We start from the raw sequence: 16707 nt of genomic DNA on the forward strand, positions 1-16707 counted from the left end.
TTGGGGCCACCCCTCGATTGTTTTTGTCTTCCCAAGGACGCGGACTCTGATAGTGGGGATGACTCGGACAAGCGATCTTGCGAGGAGAGCTGGCGGCTGATCACTTCCCTGAGAGAGAAGCTGCCCCCCAGCAAGTTGCAAACCATTGTTAAAAAATGCGGCCTCCCCAGCAGCGGGAAGAAGCGAGAGCCCATCCAAATGTACCAGATCCCCCAGCGCCGGCGCCTCAGCAAGGACTCCCGATGGGTGACCGTTTCGGACCTGAAGATCCAGGCCGTGAAGGAGATCTGCTACGAGGTCGCCCTGAACGACTTCCGGCACAGCCGGCAAGAGATCGAGGCCCTGGCCATCGTGAAGATGAAAGAACTCTGCAGCTTGTACGGGAAGAAGGATCCTAACGAGCGCGACTCGTGGCGGGCGGTGGCCCGGGACGTTTGGGACACGGTCGGGGCGGGCGACGAGAAGATCGAGGACCTGCCGCTCGGCGGGAAAGGCACGGCCGACGTGGACGACCTCAAGGTCCACATCGACAAGCTGGAAGACATCCTGCAGGAGGTGAAGAAGCAGAACAACATGAAGGACGAAGAGATCAAGCTGCTGAGGAACAAGATGCTCAAGATGGAGAAGGTGTTGCCACTCATGGGCTCCCAGGCACCGAAAGGGCTGCCCGCCACGAAACCGGCCCCCGGCCTGCTCAGCCCAGGAGGAAACCTCGGCGAGGAGGGTGAGGGCGGCTGCGAGAAAGAGGGCCGGGTCACCCAGTTGATGGAGGAGGACCCTGCCTTCCGGCGCGGCCGGCTGCGCTGGATGAGGCAGGAGCAAATCCGCTTCAAGAACCTGCAGCAGCAGGAGATCGCCAAGCAGCTGCGCCGGCAGAACGCGCCGCACCGCTTCATCCCGCCGGAGAACCGCAAGCCCCGTTTTCCTTTCAAAAGCAACCCCACCCACCGCAACTCCTGGAGCCCCGGCACCCACATCATCATCACCGAGAGCGAGGTCATCGAAGTGAGAATCCCCAAGGAGGAAGAGAAGAAGGGGACGGAAAAAACCGGGGAGCTCCAGAGCCTGCCGGCCGAAGCCCCGGCGCACCCCCAGGAGCCTCGCCCGCTTTGGGACGGGCCCGGGCCGCAGCAGGCTCCGGATCGGATCCAGATCAAGAGGCAGCCCTTGAAGCCGCAGCCCAGCCTCTCCGCCCCCGTGCGCTGGAGAAGCCATTCCCTCAATGGCCAGCAGAGAGGCGTCCGGCGCCCGTTGTCGGACTCCTCGGAGTCCTCGCCCGTCCCGGGCACCGGCCCACCCCAAGATCCGCAGGCCTTCCACCAGAGGCGCCACCTTCACCAGCGCTGGCAGTCTTACGGCGCTCACGGCAGCCCGGAGAGCCGTACCAGGCCGGCCGATCGGCCGAGCCCCTGCAACCAGTACGTCACCCCACCCCGCATGAGGCGCCAGTTTTCCGCCCCGAACCTCAAAGCCAGCCGAGAAACCACGGTTTGACTCTCCCGCCGCTGGGTCCTTGGCCCTCCTGGAAGGGAGGGACGATGGGGGAGGGACGTGGGCAGCGTCTGCAAACAACCGAGCTTGGGCTTCGCAAGAGGACCTTTGGCGTGGGCGACCGACCCACGCAAAGCACAAGATCCCACGTTTCCTACCCGTCTGTGAAACACTTGGTTGGGGGGGGGGTTGCTGTTTGCTTTTTTTTAATTGTGGAAAATCCCTTACTTTGGCTTCTGTGTCAGTTTGGGAGCTGTCAGCGTTACCATCTTTTTTTTTTAAGGGGTGGGGGGAAAACAATGGACGCAAACGGGGACATTTTAACCCGCGTTTGCGTCCGTCTTTGGACAATCGGCAAGACCCACCCACAAAGCTTCCCACTCCAAGCGGAAGTGGATCGTTATTCCCAGATCACCTCTTGGGGGGGGTGTTTCCCTTTTCAGAATCCTCTGAAAGTCACCCCTCCAGCTTTTGAACTGGGGCAGATTATTAAGACGGGACAGCTGATTCCTCTAAAGTTCCCTCCCAGTTGTGTTATATGGGTGTGTTTGTGTGTGTGTGTGTGTGTGGGAGGGGTGTTATATCATCAAGAAGAGCAGATTTTGCTGCTTTGGAGTTCAACAGGAAGAGACTCATGTGACTGGCCAGGAATCAGATCTCCAAAAGAACACGGTTGGACCCTTTTGCGCTGGTTTCTTCCGAGGGTCCCACTGGGGGGGGGATTTGACATAAATCATAATAGTAAAGTTGGAATGGGACCTTGGAGGTCATCCAGTCCAACCCCTCCTGCTCAGGCAGGAAACCCTATACCATTTTGGACAAATGGCTGTCCAGTCTCTTCTTAAAAAACCTCCAGTGTTGGAGCATTCACCGCTTCTGGAGGCAGGTCGTTCCACTGGTTAATCGTCTTCACTGTCAGGAAGTTTCTCCTTAGTTCTAGGTTGCTTCTCTCCTTGACTAGTTTCCATCCGTTGCTTCTTGTCCTGCCTTCAGGTTTCTTTGGAGAATAGCTTGACACACACACACCCTTTTCTTTGGGGCAGCCCCTGCAAAGAGTTGAGCTCTTTGCAAAAATAGAGGCTCCTCACATTCAGACGAGATGAATGTAAATTGCAACACCCCCACCCACCCCTCTCTCTCCCTGGTAAAAGAGAATTAAGGAGGAGAATCTGGGTCTCTCCGGTTGCACGGCTGGGAAGCTGAGATTGCTGGGGAAATGTTGGCGGCGAGAGGCGCGCTGGCGATCCTTGGTCTTTTGCCCCGCTGCTTTTCTCAATTTTATTTCACTTTCCTTTCTCCCACTCCCCGCATTGCCTCCTCCTCAAGCGAGATTAATCTCCGGGGAGATTAATTGAGCAGATCCACCCAAAAGCGGTAAGTATCACCCTACTGGGGGAGGTTGTCTTTGGGTGATGGATGATTTTGTCCTTGAATCTGGTTTAAAAGTCAGGTGTGTGTTTCTCTCTCTCTCTCTCTCTCTCTCTCTCTCTCTCTCTGTGTGTGTGTGTGTGTGTGTGTGTGTGTGTGTGTGTGTGTAAGGCCAGTCACCTTCGGTTCCTTTGCACTGCCGCGCATAAACTCATAAATTGGATCTCACTGATTTTACTCCGATTTGAATGTAGAATCCACAGAGCTGGAGGTCTGCAAGTCCAACCCCCCCCCTTCCAAAACTGCTCCTATTTTAAGAACGTGATTTCGCTGAAAAGAGGGTTTGGGCAGCAGATCGCAGAGGAAGCTGTAACCTCCCTTTTAATTCCTCCTTTCGTTCTTGCTTTTCATAATCCTCCTTATCATGGTCACGATTGAAACCGGCCTCAATCAAAGAATCTGTCCCAGTTTGTCAGGGAACAACCCGTTTGTGTCCCTCAAAATTAGATTTTTCAGCTGGATTCTTCTTCTTCTTCGGCCCGTTTTGTGCCTTCTCCTCCTAATTGTTAAAGCAGCGTAATTTCAGATTATTCACAGATAAGGTGAAAGGAAGAGAACGGTTTCTTCCAGTGAAATGATGGAATCTGGGGTGGGTGGGGTGGGGGGGAAATTTCTGTCCATCTATTGTTTTTAAGTGGTTTTGATGATTTTTTTTTTAAAAAAACAACAAGCCTGCGTTTTGTGAAAAGCAGAGCTGCTTGTGCTTTTTAACAAGTCATTTCAATAAATTACAAAAAAAATAAAATAAATTCTTATTAAGCCTGTCCTGTCGCTTGGTTGGGGAGTCAAATGGCGGCTTTTTGGAAACCCAAGGAGCTGATTTTGTTTGTTTGTTTTTAAACGAAAGAGGTTAGTTCTTCTCTTAACACTAGCATTTTAGAGGGAGCCGATAAAAAAAAAAGGGGAGGGGGCGTAAGATTCTGGATCCACTGGGATCTTTTCCCAAGTTCTTATATTGTGAATCCCTTTGCCGTAGCAGGCCCGGTAACCCATTTCTCCAGGGACGTAACTTAGTTTAAACTTTCACATGCAGTTCTGTAGGAAAAAAAAAGTTGGGTGGTTCTTGCATATCCCCCCCCTCCTCCAAAAATTGGTATTCTAAATGACCTGAAATGAACTGCATATCGATGGACACATTGCAAAGGTTCAAGTCCATTGAAATAATAACATTCTGGATTACTGCTCTTCCTGGCGTTGACAGAATTTATTTATTTAATTGATTGATTGATTGGTCAAGGGCTGGACTAAAGAAATTGGATCCAGCCCAGGTTCTGGAGCCTAGGATCTGCCCCCCCCCGGGGCATTTTAGTCACGCCTAAAACAGCCCCTCCGGTTCTTTTGTCCAGTTCCTCTCTTCAGCTTCATTTGCAACCTTAACGTGCGTTGAAGTGCAGGCAGTCCTCAACTTACGACGGGCCGTTTCGTTGACCGTTCAGCGTTAACAACGGCACCGGAAAAACGCGACTTAAGGACCGTTCCTCACCCTGACAAACCTTGGCAGCCACCCCGCGATCGTGTGATCCAAATTCAGATGCTGGGCAACTGGTTCACATTTACGACGGCTGTTGTGTCCCACGGGGTGGTGGTGCGTGGGTCACATGATCCTCTTTTGCGACCTTCCGACAAGCAAAGGCAATGGGGCAGAGCCAGGTCCATTTAACTAACTGCAGTGGTTCGAATTAACGGCAACTGTGGGGAGAAAGGTGGTAAAATGGAGGGGAGGCCCCCAAACCCGCTTAACACAGGTCTCGCTTAACAACGGAAATTTGGGGCTCAATTCTGGTCGTAAGCGGAGGACTATCTGCCATCCTAAATAAATTCACGAACTGCAGTTGTTTGCTAAAAAGCTCCCTTTTTCTCGGAAGCTTGGACCTATAATGTATCTTGGGTGGATCCGGAGAGTTAGCTTAAACGGTGGACTGTTGGATTAAGAAGAAATCGGCCGATCCTTTTCATTGATCAAATGCTGCCTTTTGGAGGGTCTTGGGGAAAATTGCCTTCTTAATCCTTTCCCTACCCACACTTGGTTTTTCGTACCGTGGATCAATTTCTGCCCGTCAAGGATCAAAGAGCTGTCCTCAAAACACCCATGAAAATAGTTCTTAAGAGATTTCCTTATTCTTAACGCCGCCGTTGGTTTTTTTTCTCTGCCCCCCCCCCCTGAAACTTGTTGGTCCACGGAGTACATAGAGCAAGGGGGTCTTCCAACTTGGCCCTTTGATGACTTGTGGACTTCAACGCCCAGAATTCCTCCGTGCCTTGGCTGAGGCATTCTGGGAGTGGAAGCCCGCACGTCTTACAAGTGGCCACGTGTGAGGAGCCCTGGGTTACTGCGTCGCTCAAGATGCCACGCGGTCTCCCGTCTTCTGGTTTGGGGACGCCATCTTTGCGTTGAGTTTCACCACCACCCCAACCCCATCGCGGCTTCCTCGGCACACGGCGAACACTTAGCCCAGGGATAGGCAACCTCGGCTCTTTTATGACTCATGGACTTCAATTCCCAGAATTCCTGAGTCAGCTACGCTGACTCAGGAATTCTGGGAGTTGAAGTCCATGAGTCGTAAAAGAGCCGGGGTTGCCTACCCCTCTCAGAGCAATGCTGGGTGTGAAAGAACCTCACCTCAGCTGGGCAATCTTCGGAGAAAAAGAGCAAGCCTGCGAAGACTTAACTAGCAGTTGACGTAGCGGTCGATGGGTTCTGAGATCGAGAAGCCTTCCCTTTGGAAGCTGCGGGGTTGGCCTTCTCTGTCTCTTCCAACCAAAGTACTGGAGAAAGTCTTGAGGCTGGATTGGCACGCCCTGGATCGCGGTGCCCGTCGGTCCCGACCACCGTCGAAGGAAAGGAAAATAAAAAAGGAGAATAGTTTTTTATTTATTTATTTAATTAATTTTAATCCCATTTATATCCCGCCCTTCTCCGAAGACTCAGGGCTCCTCAACAGCCTTTGGCGGTGGCTAAGGCCAAATCTGTTTGCCATATTTTCTTCCTTGCTGAACTGGAGGAAAAGTGCCTGATTCATCCCTTACATTCATAGCCCGTTGCTGTAAACGGCAGCTAATCTCCGGTGGACGCAGCAGTGTCTTCCCTGCCTGTTTCTCCGTCCTGGTCTGTTTCTCCCTGGAGTAGTTTTTCTCTCCTCTCCTCTCCCACTCTTCTCTCGTCTTCTCCTACACGGTGTCTTCTTGTCCCCCTTCAGGACTACGAAAGCAAGCTCCAGGCCTTGCAGAAGCAGGTGGAGACCCGCTCCTTGGTTGCCGAGACGACGGAGGAAGAGGAGGAGGAGGAAGAGGAAGAGGAGGGTGAGTTGAAAAAAAAACACGGGCTGGGCCAGGAAACAACAACTGCAGGGAGAGAAGGGGATTTTTGCACCCTGGAGACTTTTTGCGGCCGTTCTTTGAATTTTATGCCCTTATTTATTTATTTATTTATTTATTTATTTATTTATTTATTTATTTATTTATTTATTTTTCTTTCTTTTCCCCCCCCGCCCAGTCTACACCACCGATTTATTTTGCTGGCTGATTTGTCCAATTAGACTTGGAAATTGTTTTGTTGTTGTTGTTGTTGTTGCAGTGCCTTGGACTCAGCATGAGTACGACCTTGCTCAGTGGGCTTTCCGCAAATGGAAGTTCCACCAGTTCACCTCTTTGAGAGATCAGCTCTGGGGCAACGCAGTCTACCTGAAGGAAGGCAACGCCATTAGCGTGGAGCTGAAAAAGAAGGTAAGGGAATGTCGGAGGAAGGCTCTCCACGACCCATCACGGGGTCCAGCTAGACCAGCGTTTCTCCAACTTGGCCACTTGAAGATTGGGGCTGGGAGGGGAGGGCGGAGGTCCGCTCCCAGAATCCCCCCTCCCGCAGCCAGCCAGCTTGCATCCTGGGAGCTGAAGTCCACGCATCTTAGCTGGAGAAAGACAGCTTGAGATCAAGCTGTTTGAAGAAAGGAGCCATCTGCCTGGAGGGCTTCCAAGAGCCTCCATATGCAAGAGCAGTGTACATTTGACAGCTGGGGACACAACACCTCTGTTGTTTAGCTCAGCATCCACACCCACCTCTCCTTTTTAAAAAATCCTTCCAGGTCCAATTCCAGTTCGTTCTGCTGACCGACACGCTCTACTCCCCGTTGCCTCCGGAGCTGCTGCCCGCGGACTCGCCCCACAGCCAGTGGCCCTTCCCTCGCACGGTGGTGGCGGTGGAGGTCCAGGATCTAAAGAACGGCGCTACTCACTACTGGTCGCTGGAAAAACTCAGGTGTGCAAGGGGAGGGCTTTGAACAAGCAGGTTGCAGTCTGTAGCCTTCCTGGAGGCTGGATTCTTTCCCTCAAAGCCCCTCTGACCGGGCAGTCTTCGCCTTTCCCCGTTTACGGTTCTGAGGCCTGAAAAGTCTTGCTCAGCGTCACCCGCCGTCTTTAGCTGAAAAAAAGGCTGTTTTGTCCCCGAAGGCAAGTAGCCCTCGACTTTGTTTAGCCAGGGTTTGAAGTTAGAAGGGCTCTGGAAAAGGGGACTTACTCGCACTCGCGACCCATCACAGCATCCCCACGAATGTGCCGTCAAACTTTGGGCGCTTGGCAAGCGGCGTGTGTATTTAGGACGGTTGCAACCGTCCCGGGATTGTGCGATCGCCATTTGCGACATTCTCGGCCAGCTTCCGACAAACCAAGTGTAATAATAATAATAATAATAATAATAATAATAATAATAATAATAATAATAATAATAATAATAATGGTGATGGTGATGATGATATTGGAAGGGACCTTGGAGGTCATCTAGTCCAACCCCCTGCTCAGGCAGGAAACCCTGTACCATTTCAGACCAATGGCTGTCCAGTCTCTTCTTAAAAACTTCCAGTGTTGGAGCATCCACAGCTTCTGGAGGCAGGTGGTTCCACTGGTTAATTGTCCTCACTGTCTGGAAGCTCTGCTTAGTTCTAGGTTGCTTCTCTCCTTGATGAATTTCCATCCTTAGTGCAGGGGTCCCCAACCCCTGATCCGTGGACCGGTACCGGGCCGCCCAAATAAAGCCCCCATCCACGGGATGCAGGCAGCGTGCAAAACCACGCCCCCTCCGGTCCGTGGGAAAAAACCCTCTCTTCACGGAAGCGGTCCCCGGTGCCCAAAAGGTTGGGGTCCTCTGCCTTAGCGCTTCCCAAGCTGTTAGAACTGGCAGAGAGTTGGCTTCAGGATGCACTTCACCCCTCTGGGTGCTACTGTTAAAAACACACACACACACACACACACACACACACACACACACACACACATGCACCCTGCTTCTGTGAGCACCAGCCCAACCTCAGACGGTATGCAAGAGCCCCGAAATCCCTTCGCGTAATTTAGCTTGATCTGGCCTCTTCTCGCTTGACCCCTCGGCCATCATCGTCCTCTTTGCAGGCAGAGGCTGGAGCAGATGAGAGAAATGTACGACCGAGCCGGAGAGATGGCGTCCGATGCCCAGGAAGACAACGAGGGCACCATGACGGGCAGCGACCCTTTCTACGACCGATTCCACTGGTTCAAGCTGGTTGGGAGGTAGGCGGAACCCCATTCCGTGGGGCGCCCATGCGGAAGAGAGACGACCGCTCCCCCCCCTCATTTGGCCTTGCGGGAATATCTCTGAAGCGGCAGCATCGTTTTGTCCTATCCGCTCCTGGATAGATGCCCGGTTGGCACAGGGCTTTGCGCGAAGGGCCCAAAGACCCATCCAGTTGGTTTTTTTGTTTTTTGAATTTGAGAATGAGCTGAATTGGTCCATTTCTCCTTGAAAATCGACCTCTTGCGCCCTGAATAGTAATTCAGTTTACCCATCACGTTTCCTTGTGCCCATTCCGTGGGAAATTTATCTTCTGAGCCCTCCTTTAGAAAAGAGCCAGAGGTTTAAATTAGGTCGCTCTTGCTTCTGAGAGATATTTTTGGAAGGACGAGAGGATAAAAGAGCCACAGGGAGAATTTTTCTTCCATTTAAAATCATCCCGGTAACAGGTTTTCCTAAAACCCACCCAACTTAATTTCCTAGCTTGGTGGAAATTTAGATTGTCCCGTTCCCGGGGACGCCAATCCGCTCCTACCCCGCTGAATTGTCGTCTCCTTGCCTCTGGTGAGCTAGCTCACTAAGGAAGAACGCTTCACGCGGTCGTCTCCCCGACACGTTAGCTCAACACGGGAAACGGGAGTTTTGGATTCGAGGTGCTTGTTTTTGCAGACTGGCTTGAATATTTTGCTTTGACAGCTTAGGAAATGCTTCTTTCTGTCGCCGGAAACCCGCAATCCGGACGCAAGTCAGTCTGCCTTTCCACCGCGCTGTGCTTTCTCTCGCACCCTCTTTGCCCCCCCCCACCCCCCCACCCCAATGCTTTGCCTTGTGATGTTGTTCCGGTGGGCTGTGCACTGGGCTCAGCCACAGACCCCTCCCCTCCCCTCTTTTTCCCCCCAACGAAGCTGTTCCTTTCTTTCTCTTCCCCCCCTCCTCCTCCTCCTCCACCTCCCTTGCCACGTTAATCAAAGTGTTCCGTTAACCGATCTATCTAGCTCCCCCATTTTCCACGGCTGTGTGAATGAGCGCCTGGCTGACCGCACGCCCTCCCCCACTTTCTCCACCGCCGATTCCGATATCACGGAGCTGGCCGATGAGCAGCAGGATGAGATGACGGATTTTGACGACGAGGCCTTTGTGGACGACACGGGCTCCGACGTCGGGACGGAGGAAGGACTGGACTGCTTCAGTGATGGGCATGACCCGTTTTACGACCGGTCCCCTTGGTTCATTTTGGTGGGAAGGTTGGTGAGGTCGACTGTACGAACGACCAGCAGGGACTGGCTTTTCCCATGAGCTGCGTGTCCGTTCCCATCAAGAGAAACCAGTCCAGGCCAAAATCCCAGGCTGATTTTCCCCGTCCTCTTGGTTTTTCAGGATAATTTTGATTTCATCTCTTTTTTAATTCTTAGCCTGCGTAACATTCTAGAATGACCCTAAAGTCTGTGGCCTCATCTGACCTCTGGGTAAAGGCCACGGCGAGTGTTACACAAAGCACCTTCCGTTCTTCCATTTTGCTGATTTTTGAAAAAAAATCCGTATATCTCCCGTCTCCTTGTCCTCTCTGGGCAGGCTTGCAAAAACACAACGGAGAAAAAAAAAGAATTATTCTGAAAGCATCCGTTGATAAAAAAAATTCCCAAGCCTTCTAAATTAAAACAGTAGCTTGTGATCCAAGATTCAGGAGTCTTGGATAAATTGAGTTTTTAGCCCCTCTCCTAAATTGCCTCGCAGAACGGAGCTTGCTTTAAGCTTAGTGTGGAAATTAGTTTGCACGCTGTGGGCTTTCAAAGAGAATTCGTTGTGGTGGGTCGTTTGGTTTTCAACATTTGCACGGGCACCCATGGAAAATACATCTCTGGGTGACTCACAACAATAAAACCCAGTGACTCTCAAATCATCAGTCAGAAAGCAAAAATCCAGCACTTCAATTGTGCGACAGGTGCCCACTGAAACTGCCCCAGTGGATAAACATATGTGAAGATTGCGCATAGGACTAAAAGCTGCAGTGTCAAAGTTTTAAATACTAGTTTGACCTTGAAGCCAGAGCTTTCATTTCTCTATAGGGTTCCATTTTCTCAATATATATTATTATTTATTATTATTTATTAAATTTTTATACCGCCCTTCTCCTAAAGGACTCAGGGCGGTGTACAGGGCAATATATATATATACACAATATATATATATATATATATATATATTCCATTTTCTCAATATATATATATATATATATATATATATACACAAAATAGCAGCTGACACTCTTCAAAAACTTCCATATAAATATTTCTTGACTGGCAATATCAACCGCACACTCAATCACAGTTAAGATTTCTTAATTTTTACTCACCGGTTCCATCTGAAGGCCGTACTCGTATGAAGCCGTAACGTGATTTTGATGTTCTGTTAATACGACACCGTTACGGCTGTGCATTGCCAGTAAAATTGTGGCTTCTTAAAAGCTCCCACGATGGGAGAACTCAGCCCTCTTGTCTTTTTTTTTTTTACCCTTTTACCACCGTTTAAAAATTACCAGCCAGGCCTGTGTGGCATTGCAGGCCTCTTAAAAACCAGAGGTAGAAATTGCACTCGGGGTTCGCCCCAGCGAGTTTTTGGCGGTTGTGGCCAGAGTGCCCTGCTGTGACCGCTTGCCGCTCTAGGCAATTCCCATCTTGCCTTTTTTGTCCTGCCACCCCCCCCCCCATTTGTTAAGCTGGAGAGCTTGGAGGCCATGCAGTGGCCCACATCTGGATGCTGGTTTGGCTTCCACTTTGTGGCTCAGAGGAAAAATGCCAGTCCTTGCAGTCAACTCTTTTGGCACACCGTGTGAAATTGATATTTATTTGGCTGGGGAAGGCACCGGAAGTGGGGCCTTGTGAGCATTTATTTATTTTATTTATTTTTATTTTAATTCCATTTATATCCCGCCCTTCTCCGAAGACTCAGGGCGGCTTACAATTTAAGCACAAACCAATGTGCTTAGCAATAGCTAAGCAATTTGTCTCCCCACCCGCATGGATTATGTTTTCCAACCCTTCCCAGACGTTCTTTGCGTTCCGTTCGTCATCTTTCAATCCCCTTCCTTTTTTTTTTTCTTCTCACGTTAAACTTTTATTTTCTCATCTCACTTGTTTTCGTTTTTTTTTATGGGCTTATTGTAACTCTCCTTTCAGTCTGCTGTTGCTGCCGCCTTAAAAGAATTTGCTCCCCTCCGAAATAAACTCGCAAAGCAGGCTGGAGAAAGGATGTCGATCTGTCTTAGTCTTGAGTTTGCAGCCATTACTATTTTGTGTATCCATTGTGTTGATATTGCTAGTGTTTTTTTCTCCCTTTTGTGTTGCATCCCTACTGACATTTTTTTTGGGTGATAAAATATACAGACCGTTTGTGCTTGTGTTTTGCATCGCTTCTACCTTCTCTTCATTTCAGGAAATTCTCATCGGTTGGGGGAAAAGCACATGGGCATGGCAGAATAGATTAACGTGACCATATAAAAGTTTCCCATTTTTCTAGTCCACAGTGTTTGTTTTTCCTAGTTGAATTATTCATGTGTGCTTTTGTTTGGGCCATTTGTGACGTAGACTCCCTATGCCTGTAGGGACAGCCTATATTGGGAGGGGCTGGAAGGTGGAAAATGTAATTTGAAAATGTTATTTTATTCTGCTGCAAAGACCAGGGTTTGTTTTTTTTTCCTTTTGCCAAAGCTAACTTGCACAAAAATGCAATATATAAATTGCTACTTATACGTGTAAGCTTTAATGTAAAGTGTACAGCGGTAGGCTGTTTCTGCCCCTGGATGCAAAACATATGGCCTTTAAACATCGTTGACGATGACTTCTGAATGTAAACAGCAACCTTGAAATTGCCACGAAAGCGATGGAAACTGTTTTTTTTTTTTTTTTAAAGAAAAGCATTAAAAATATTCCGGTCTGCTCAAAATTTAAAGTGAAGGAAGGGCTAAAAATTGGGCGCGTGTCCTGTTTTTCTTGCAAGATTTCATATGTAAGCGCTTGACAGTTACCCGTGAGACGAGTTAAACCGTCGGTGACTTGTTAAAAGGATGAAAGGCTATGTTTCATTTCAGACTTGATAACGGATGACTTCTTACCGTGTTTGTCCTCAACCAAATGCCACCTCTATTTCCAATTAGTCAAAATTAACTCTTGGTTTTACGAACGACCCCGGTCTGACGTTTGGCTTACGTCCTTCTTTCCCTGCAGGGCGTTCGTCTACTTGAGCAATCTTCTCTATCCAGTCCCCCTCATCCACAGAGTGGCTGTGGTCAGTGAGAAGGGAGAGGTGCGCGGATTTTTGCGCGTGGCAGTCCAAGCTATAGCCGGTAAGTCGCAGCTAGGCCTTGCCGAGAAGCTGAGCGCGGCTGTTGGGTTGTTCCCGACGTCGTTGGTTTGTTCACGGTTTGGGCCAGTAGCAGAACTGTCACCTTTTAAAGATGGGTGTTTGAAAGCTCACGTCTCTAACTGCTGTATTTTGCCTCTTTCTTTCCCTTTGAGGGGGGGTGGTCTTTGGTGCTCTCTGAGCGTGCTGGCTTTCTTGCAGACGTTTCCTTACCAAACTATGTAACGTCATCATGTCGTGCTCTGCACGGGATGGTGTTACCCTAGTTTGGTAATGAAACATCTGCAAGGTAACCACCAAGCTCAGAGAGCATCGAGGACCCCCAGAGCTCAACCCTGCACTACGAATATTCTCTTTTTTTTTTTCCCCGACAGCCGACGAAGAAGCCCCCGATTACGGCTCTGGCGTTCGGCAGTCTGGCACGGCCAAGATCTCATTTGATAACGAGTATTTTGACAAGGTAATCTCTTGCTCAAGCGTGCCTCTATACAGTCTCGGCACCCAAGGGGCAACGAGGAAATCTCTTGGGAAGAAAGTGGGAGCCGTCCTCACTGGGCATCTCCCGTTTCTTTTTCTTCTTCTTTTTTTAATACAAGCTTTATTGATTTTTAAAAAAATATTTACATGTACATGTATTTATGAAACAAATATGGGGGTTGGGTCATTAAAATAAGAAACAACCATTTGTAAATAGTTCAGGTTACATCCACAGAGATGCCCTCTCTAATTCCCTTAGTGATTACATAGTCAAAATAAGCAAGTTAGTATATTTCTAGTTGTAACCCAGTCAGTCAATAAAATTCAAAATATATTTTCACTAATACATATCAATACCCTGTTTTTAAATTTTATCTAATTGCGATAGGATGTTCTAAAATAGCCTATAGTATATAGGAGAAATAGGGACGCGGTGGCTCAGTGGGTTAGGACGCTGAGCTTGTTGATCAGATGGTCGGCAGTTTGGCAGGTCAAATCCCGAGTGCCGCGTAGCAGAGTGAGCGCCTGTTACGCGTCCCAGCTTCTGCCAACCTAGCAGTTCGAAAGCACGTAAAAATGCAAGTAGAAAAATAGGGACCACTACGGTGGGAAGGTCACAGCGTTCCGTGCGCCTTTGGCGTCTAGTCATGCCGGCCACATGACCACGGAGACGTCCTTGGACAAGCACTGGCTCTTCGGCTTTGAAACGGAGATGAGCACCGGCCCCTAGAGTCGGAAACGACTAGCACGTGTGTGCGGGGGAACCTTTACCTTTTTTATATAGAAGAAAGCTTAATTTTGGGTAACCCACAATTCCCTATTTCAATAAAGAATCATTCTTTTGTCTACAAAATTTACATTGTTCATTACAAAACATTCTTACGTTTTACCGTCTCCCGTTTCTTTGCGGTTCCCCCCCACCTGCTCTCCCCAGAGCGACTTTTCATCCGTGTCCATGACTCGTTCTGGATTGTCCTTGGAAGAACTGAGGATCGTCGAGGGACAAGGGCAGAGCACGGAAGTCAGTACTCCCCCTGAAGAAATCAACAGGATGAACGAGTTGGGTAAGTCGAGCAGGCCTCCCCGGGAGATTTTTGAGGTCCAGGAGAAATTGGGAGACGGGTCAAACGAAGCTGCGCCTAATAAGTGTGCTCCGCTAAGATCCAGATCCTAAAACACTCGTGCAGGACAGAAGCTTTATGCCTTGCAAATGTCTGCACGGAGGAGTAGTTCCCAACATTGCTTTTTCAGGGGGCTTTTGGGGTGGGTGGGTTTGTTTTGTTTTGTTTTGTTTTGTTTTTTGCAACTTAAGAGATGTTCAGATGGCTCTTTGGATGCCACGAAGGCCACCTCTGGATTCGAGGCTTCTCTTAACAGCCGGGCAAAGAACAGGCCACTCGGATGTGACTTAACGTCCGAGTGAAAATGCTTCAGGATGTTTTTGCAATCCCTTCCGGAGACAGCTGCCCCTTTTTAAATAAATAAATAAATAAATAAATTCCTTTTTTCTTTCTTTCTTTCTTTTTTTAATTTTGGCAGACCTGAAATCTACCCCGCTGTTGGATGGCAAGATGGCCATGGAAGGCTTTACCGAGGAGATTGGGGACCACCTGAAATTGGGCAGCGTCTTTACGTTCCGGGTGACGGTGCTCCAAGCCAGCGGGATCCTCCCAGAATACGCGGATATCTTCTGCCAGTTCAAGTAAGTCCAAGGAAGCTCCTAGTCCTCATGTTTGCAGAAAGACAGGGAAAGCCTGGCCTAATCTGCATCATTCTGGAAAGGCACTGAAGGCTTTTCTTTCCTTGTTAGTTCACGGCCGATGAGTCTCTGCTGCGGGGAGGGGGTGCCTCGCTCAACGCAGGGCCCAGGAGATTTGCTTTCTGCAAGCAGTGGAGAGAAATTTGTTCTTTCCCAAACTTTTTTTTTGGGGGGGGGGCAGGGGTGAGGATGAATGTAAAAAATGATGAGAAAGAAAGGTGTGTGAGCGAATGAGTAGGAGAAATTGGGTCTTTTTTTTGTTGTTGTTTTTTAAAGAGGCCACTGGACTTTCTTTGTTTTTCCCTGAAGACGTTTCGCTTCTCCTCCAAGCAGCTTCTTCAGTTCGGACTGAGCGGTGGGGAATGGATCAGTCGGTCAGAACTTCAGTCCGAGCTGGAGAAAGCTTCTTGTATGAGAAGCGAAATGTCTTCCAAGGAAAAGCAAAGAAAGTCCGGCGGCCTCTTGAAAAAAGCAGCTTTGGGACCCCCCTGAGCTGGATGACGGAGAATCTGCATAGACACGCAGGTTGGGATGTGGGATGCTGACAAACGGAATACCTTGTGTCTTCACTGTCGTTGTCCATGTTGAATGTTCTTTGAGGAATGTATTATGTCTGCTGTGAGAACTTCTGGTTGATAATGAGGTGGGAAATGTCAGGGATATAGGTAGTCCTTGACTTACGGCCGTCACTGAGACCGAAACGAACATTGCTAAGCAAGGCGATGATGTAGTAATTTACCTTCACCTGGTTTACTCTTGTTTTCCTAGCTTTCTCCACCGGCACGATGAGGCTTTCTCCACCGAGCCTCTGAAAAATAATGGCCGAGGGGCCCCACTTGGATTTTATCATGTCCAAAATGTAAGTGAAAGGGATGAATTGGCTGTCAACCTCTGGCTCGAGAATCCAAATAAAACTCCAGGTTCATTCCGCCCCCGAACTCTTACTGTTTATTGAATACACTGCATGGTATAATGTTGAAGCAAAAACTTAACACCGATTCATTACACAATAGTAATTAAGCAACAGTTTTCCCAGCCAAACCCCCAATGTCTCACGTAGCCCATATACACCAAGTTCACTTTGTGATGGGAACCGTCCGCTTGAAATCCACACCTGTTTCGGGTGTCCTTGAAAAGCTTTCAGGCTCTCAGCGGTCTTCAGCCTAATCGCAGAAGTTTCGTTTCTCCATCCAACCCACTCAAAAGTAACGCCTTCTTCCCCCCCTTACTCTAAAGGCAATTTGCAACGCCGAGGAAAGGTAGCTGCCCAAGTTTCATCCTGGTCAGTGGCCTTCTTAGAGGGGCACTTGGTAGCTTCTCAGAGATCAGCACCACCAGCCTTTGACGTTTGGGCAGCAATCTTTCTCTTTCCAGAGAGGCAACCCAACTTTCTCTTACGCCGCTGGCTGGCGGAATTTTTATTTTTTAAGTCTTTCCTCGCTCACTCCCGATGGCTTTTTCCGTGTCTCCTCTTGACAGATCTCCGTGGAAGTGACCGAATCCTTTGTCGAATACATCAAGACCAAGCCCATTGTCTTCGAAGTCTTCGGGCACTATCAGCTCCACCCACATCTGCAGGGACAGGAACTCAACAGGTACCTGGATAACAACACAGCTGGTCCTCGACAACAACCATTCATTTAGGGACCTTTCTAAATTA

General features: G+C 49.1%; 1 protein-coding gene across 2 annotated transcripts in view; it reads left to right on the plus strand.

Annotated features, from left to right (window-relative positions):
- Positions 1–16707, plus strand: part of KIF1B (kinesin family member 1B) — a 76202-nt gene that overhangs the window by 43377 nt on the left and 16118 nt on the right. Inside the window, exons 22-32 of one of the 2 annotated variants that reach the window (XM_083375536.1) lie at positions 6117–6219; positions 6494–6642; positions 6999–7171; positions 8314–8451; positions 9448–9696; positions 12676–12794; positions 13186–13271; positions 14223–14352; positions 14828–14990; positions 15816–15906; positions 16527–16642. In XM_083375536.1, the coding sequence (XP_083231662.1) occupies positions 6117–6219; positions 6494–6642; positions 6999–7171; positions 8314–8451; positions 9448–9696; positions 12676–12794; positions 13186–13271; positions 14223–14352; positions 14828–14990; positions 15816–15906; positions 16527–16642 (1517 nt within the window). Of the gene's footprint in view, positions 1–36; positions 3503–6116; positions 6220–6493; positions 6643–6998; positions 7172–8313; positions 8452–9447; positions 9697–12675; positions 12795–13185; positions 13272–14222; positions 14353–14827; positions 14991–15815; positions 15907–16526; positions 16643–16707 lie in introns of those variants that run through there. The other variant, XM_083375535.1, reaches the window with a different exon arrangement.

Source organism: Vipera ursinii (genome assembly GCF_947247035.1).
Source record: "Vipera ursinii genome assembly, chromosome: 17".
NCBI classification, from domain to species: Eukaryota; Metazoa; Chordata; class Lepidosauria; order Squamata; family Viperidae; genus Vipera; species Vipera ursinii.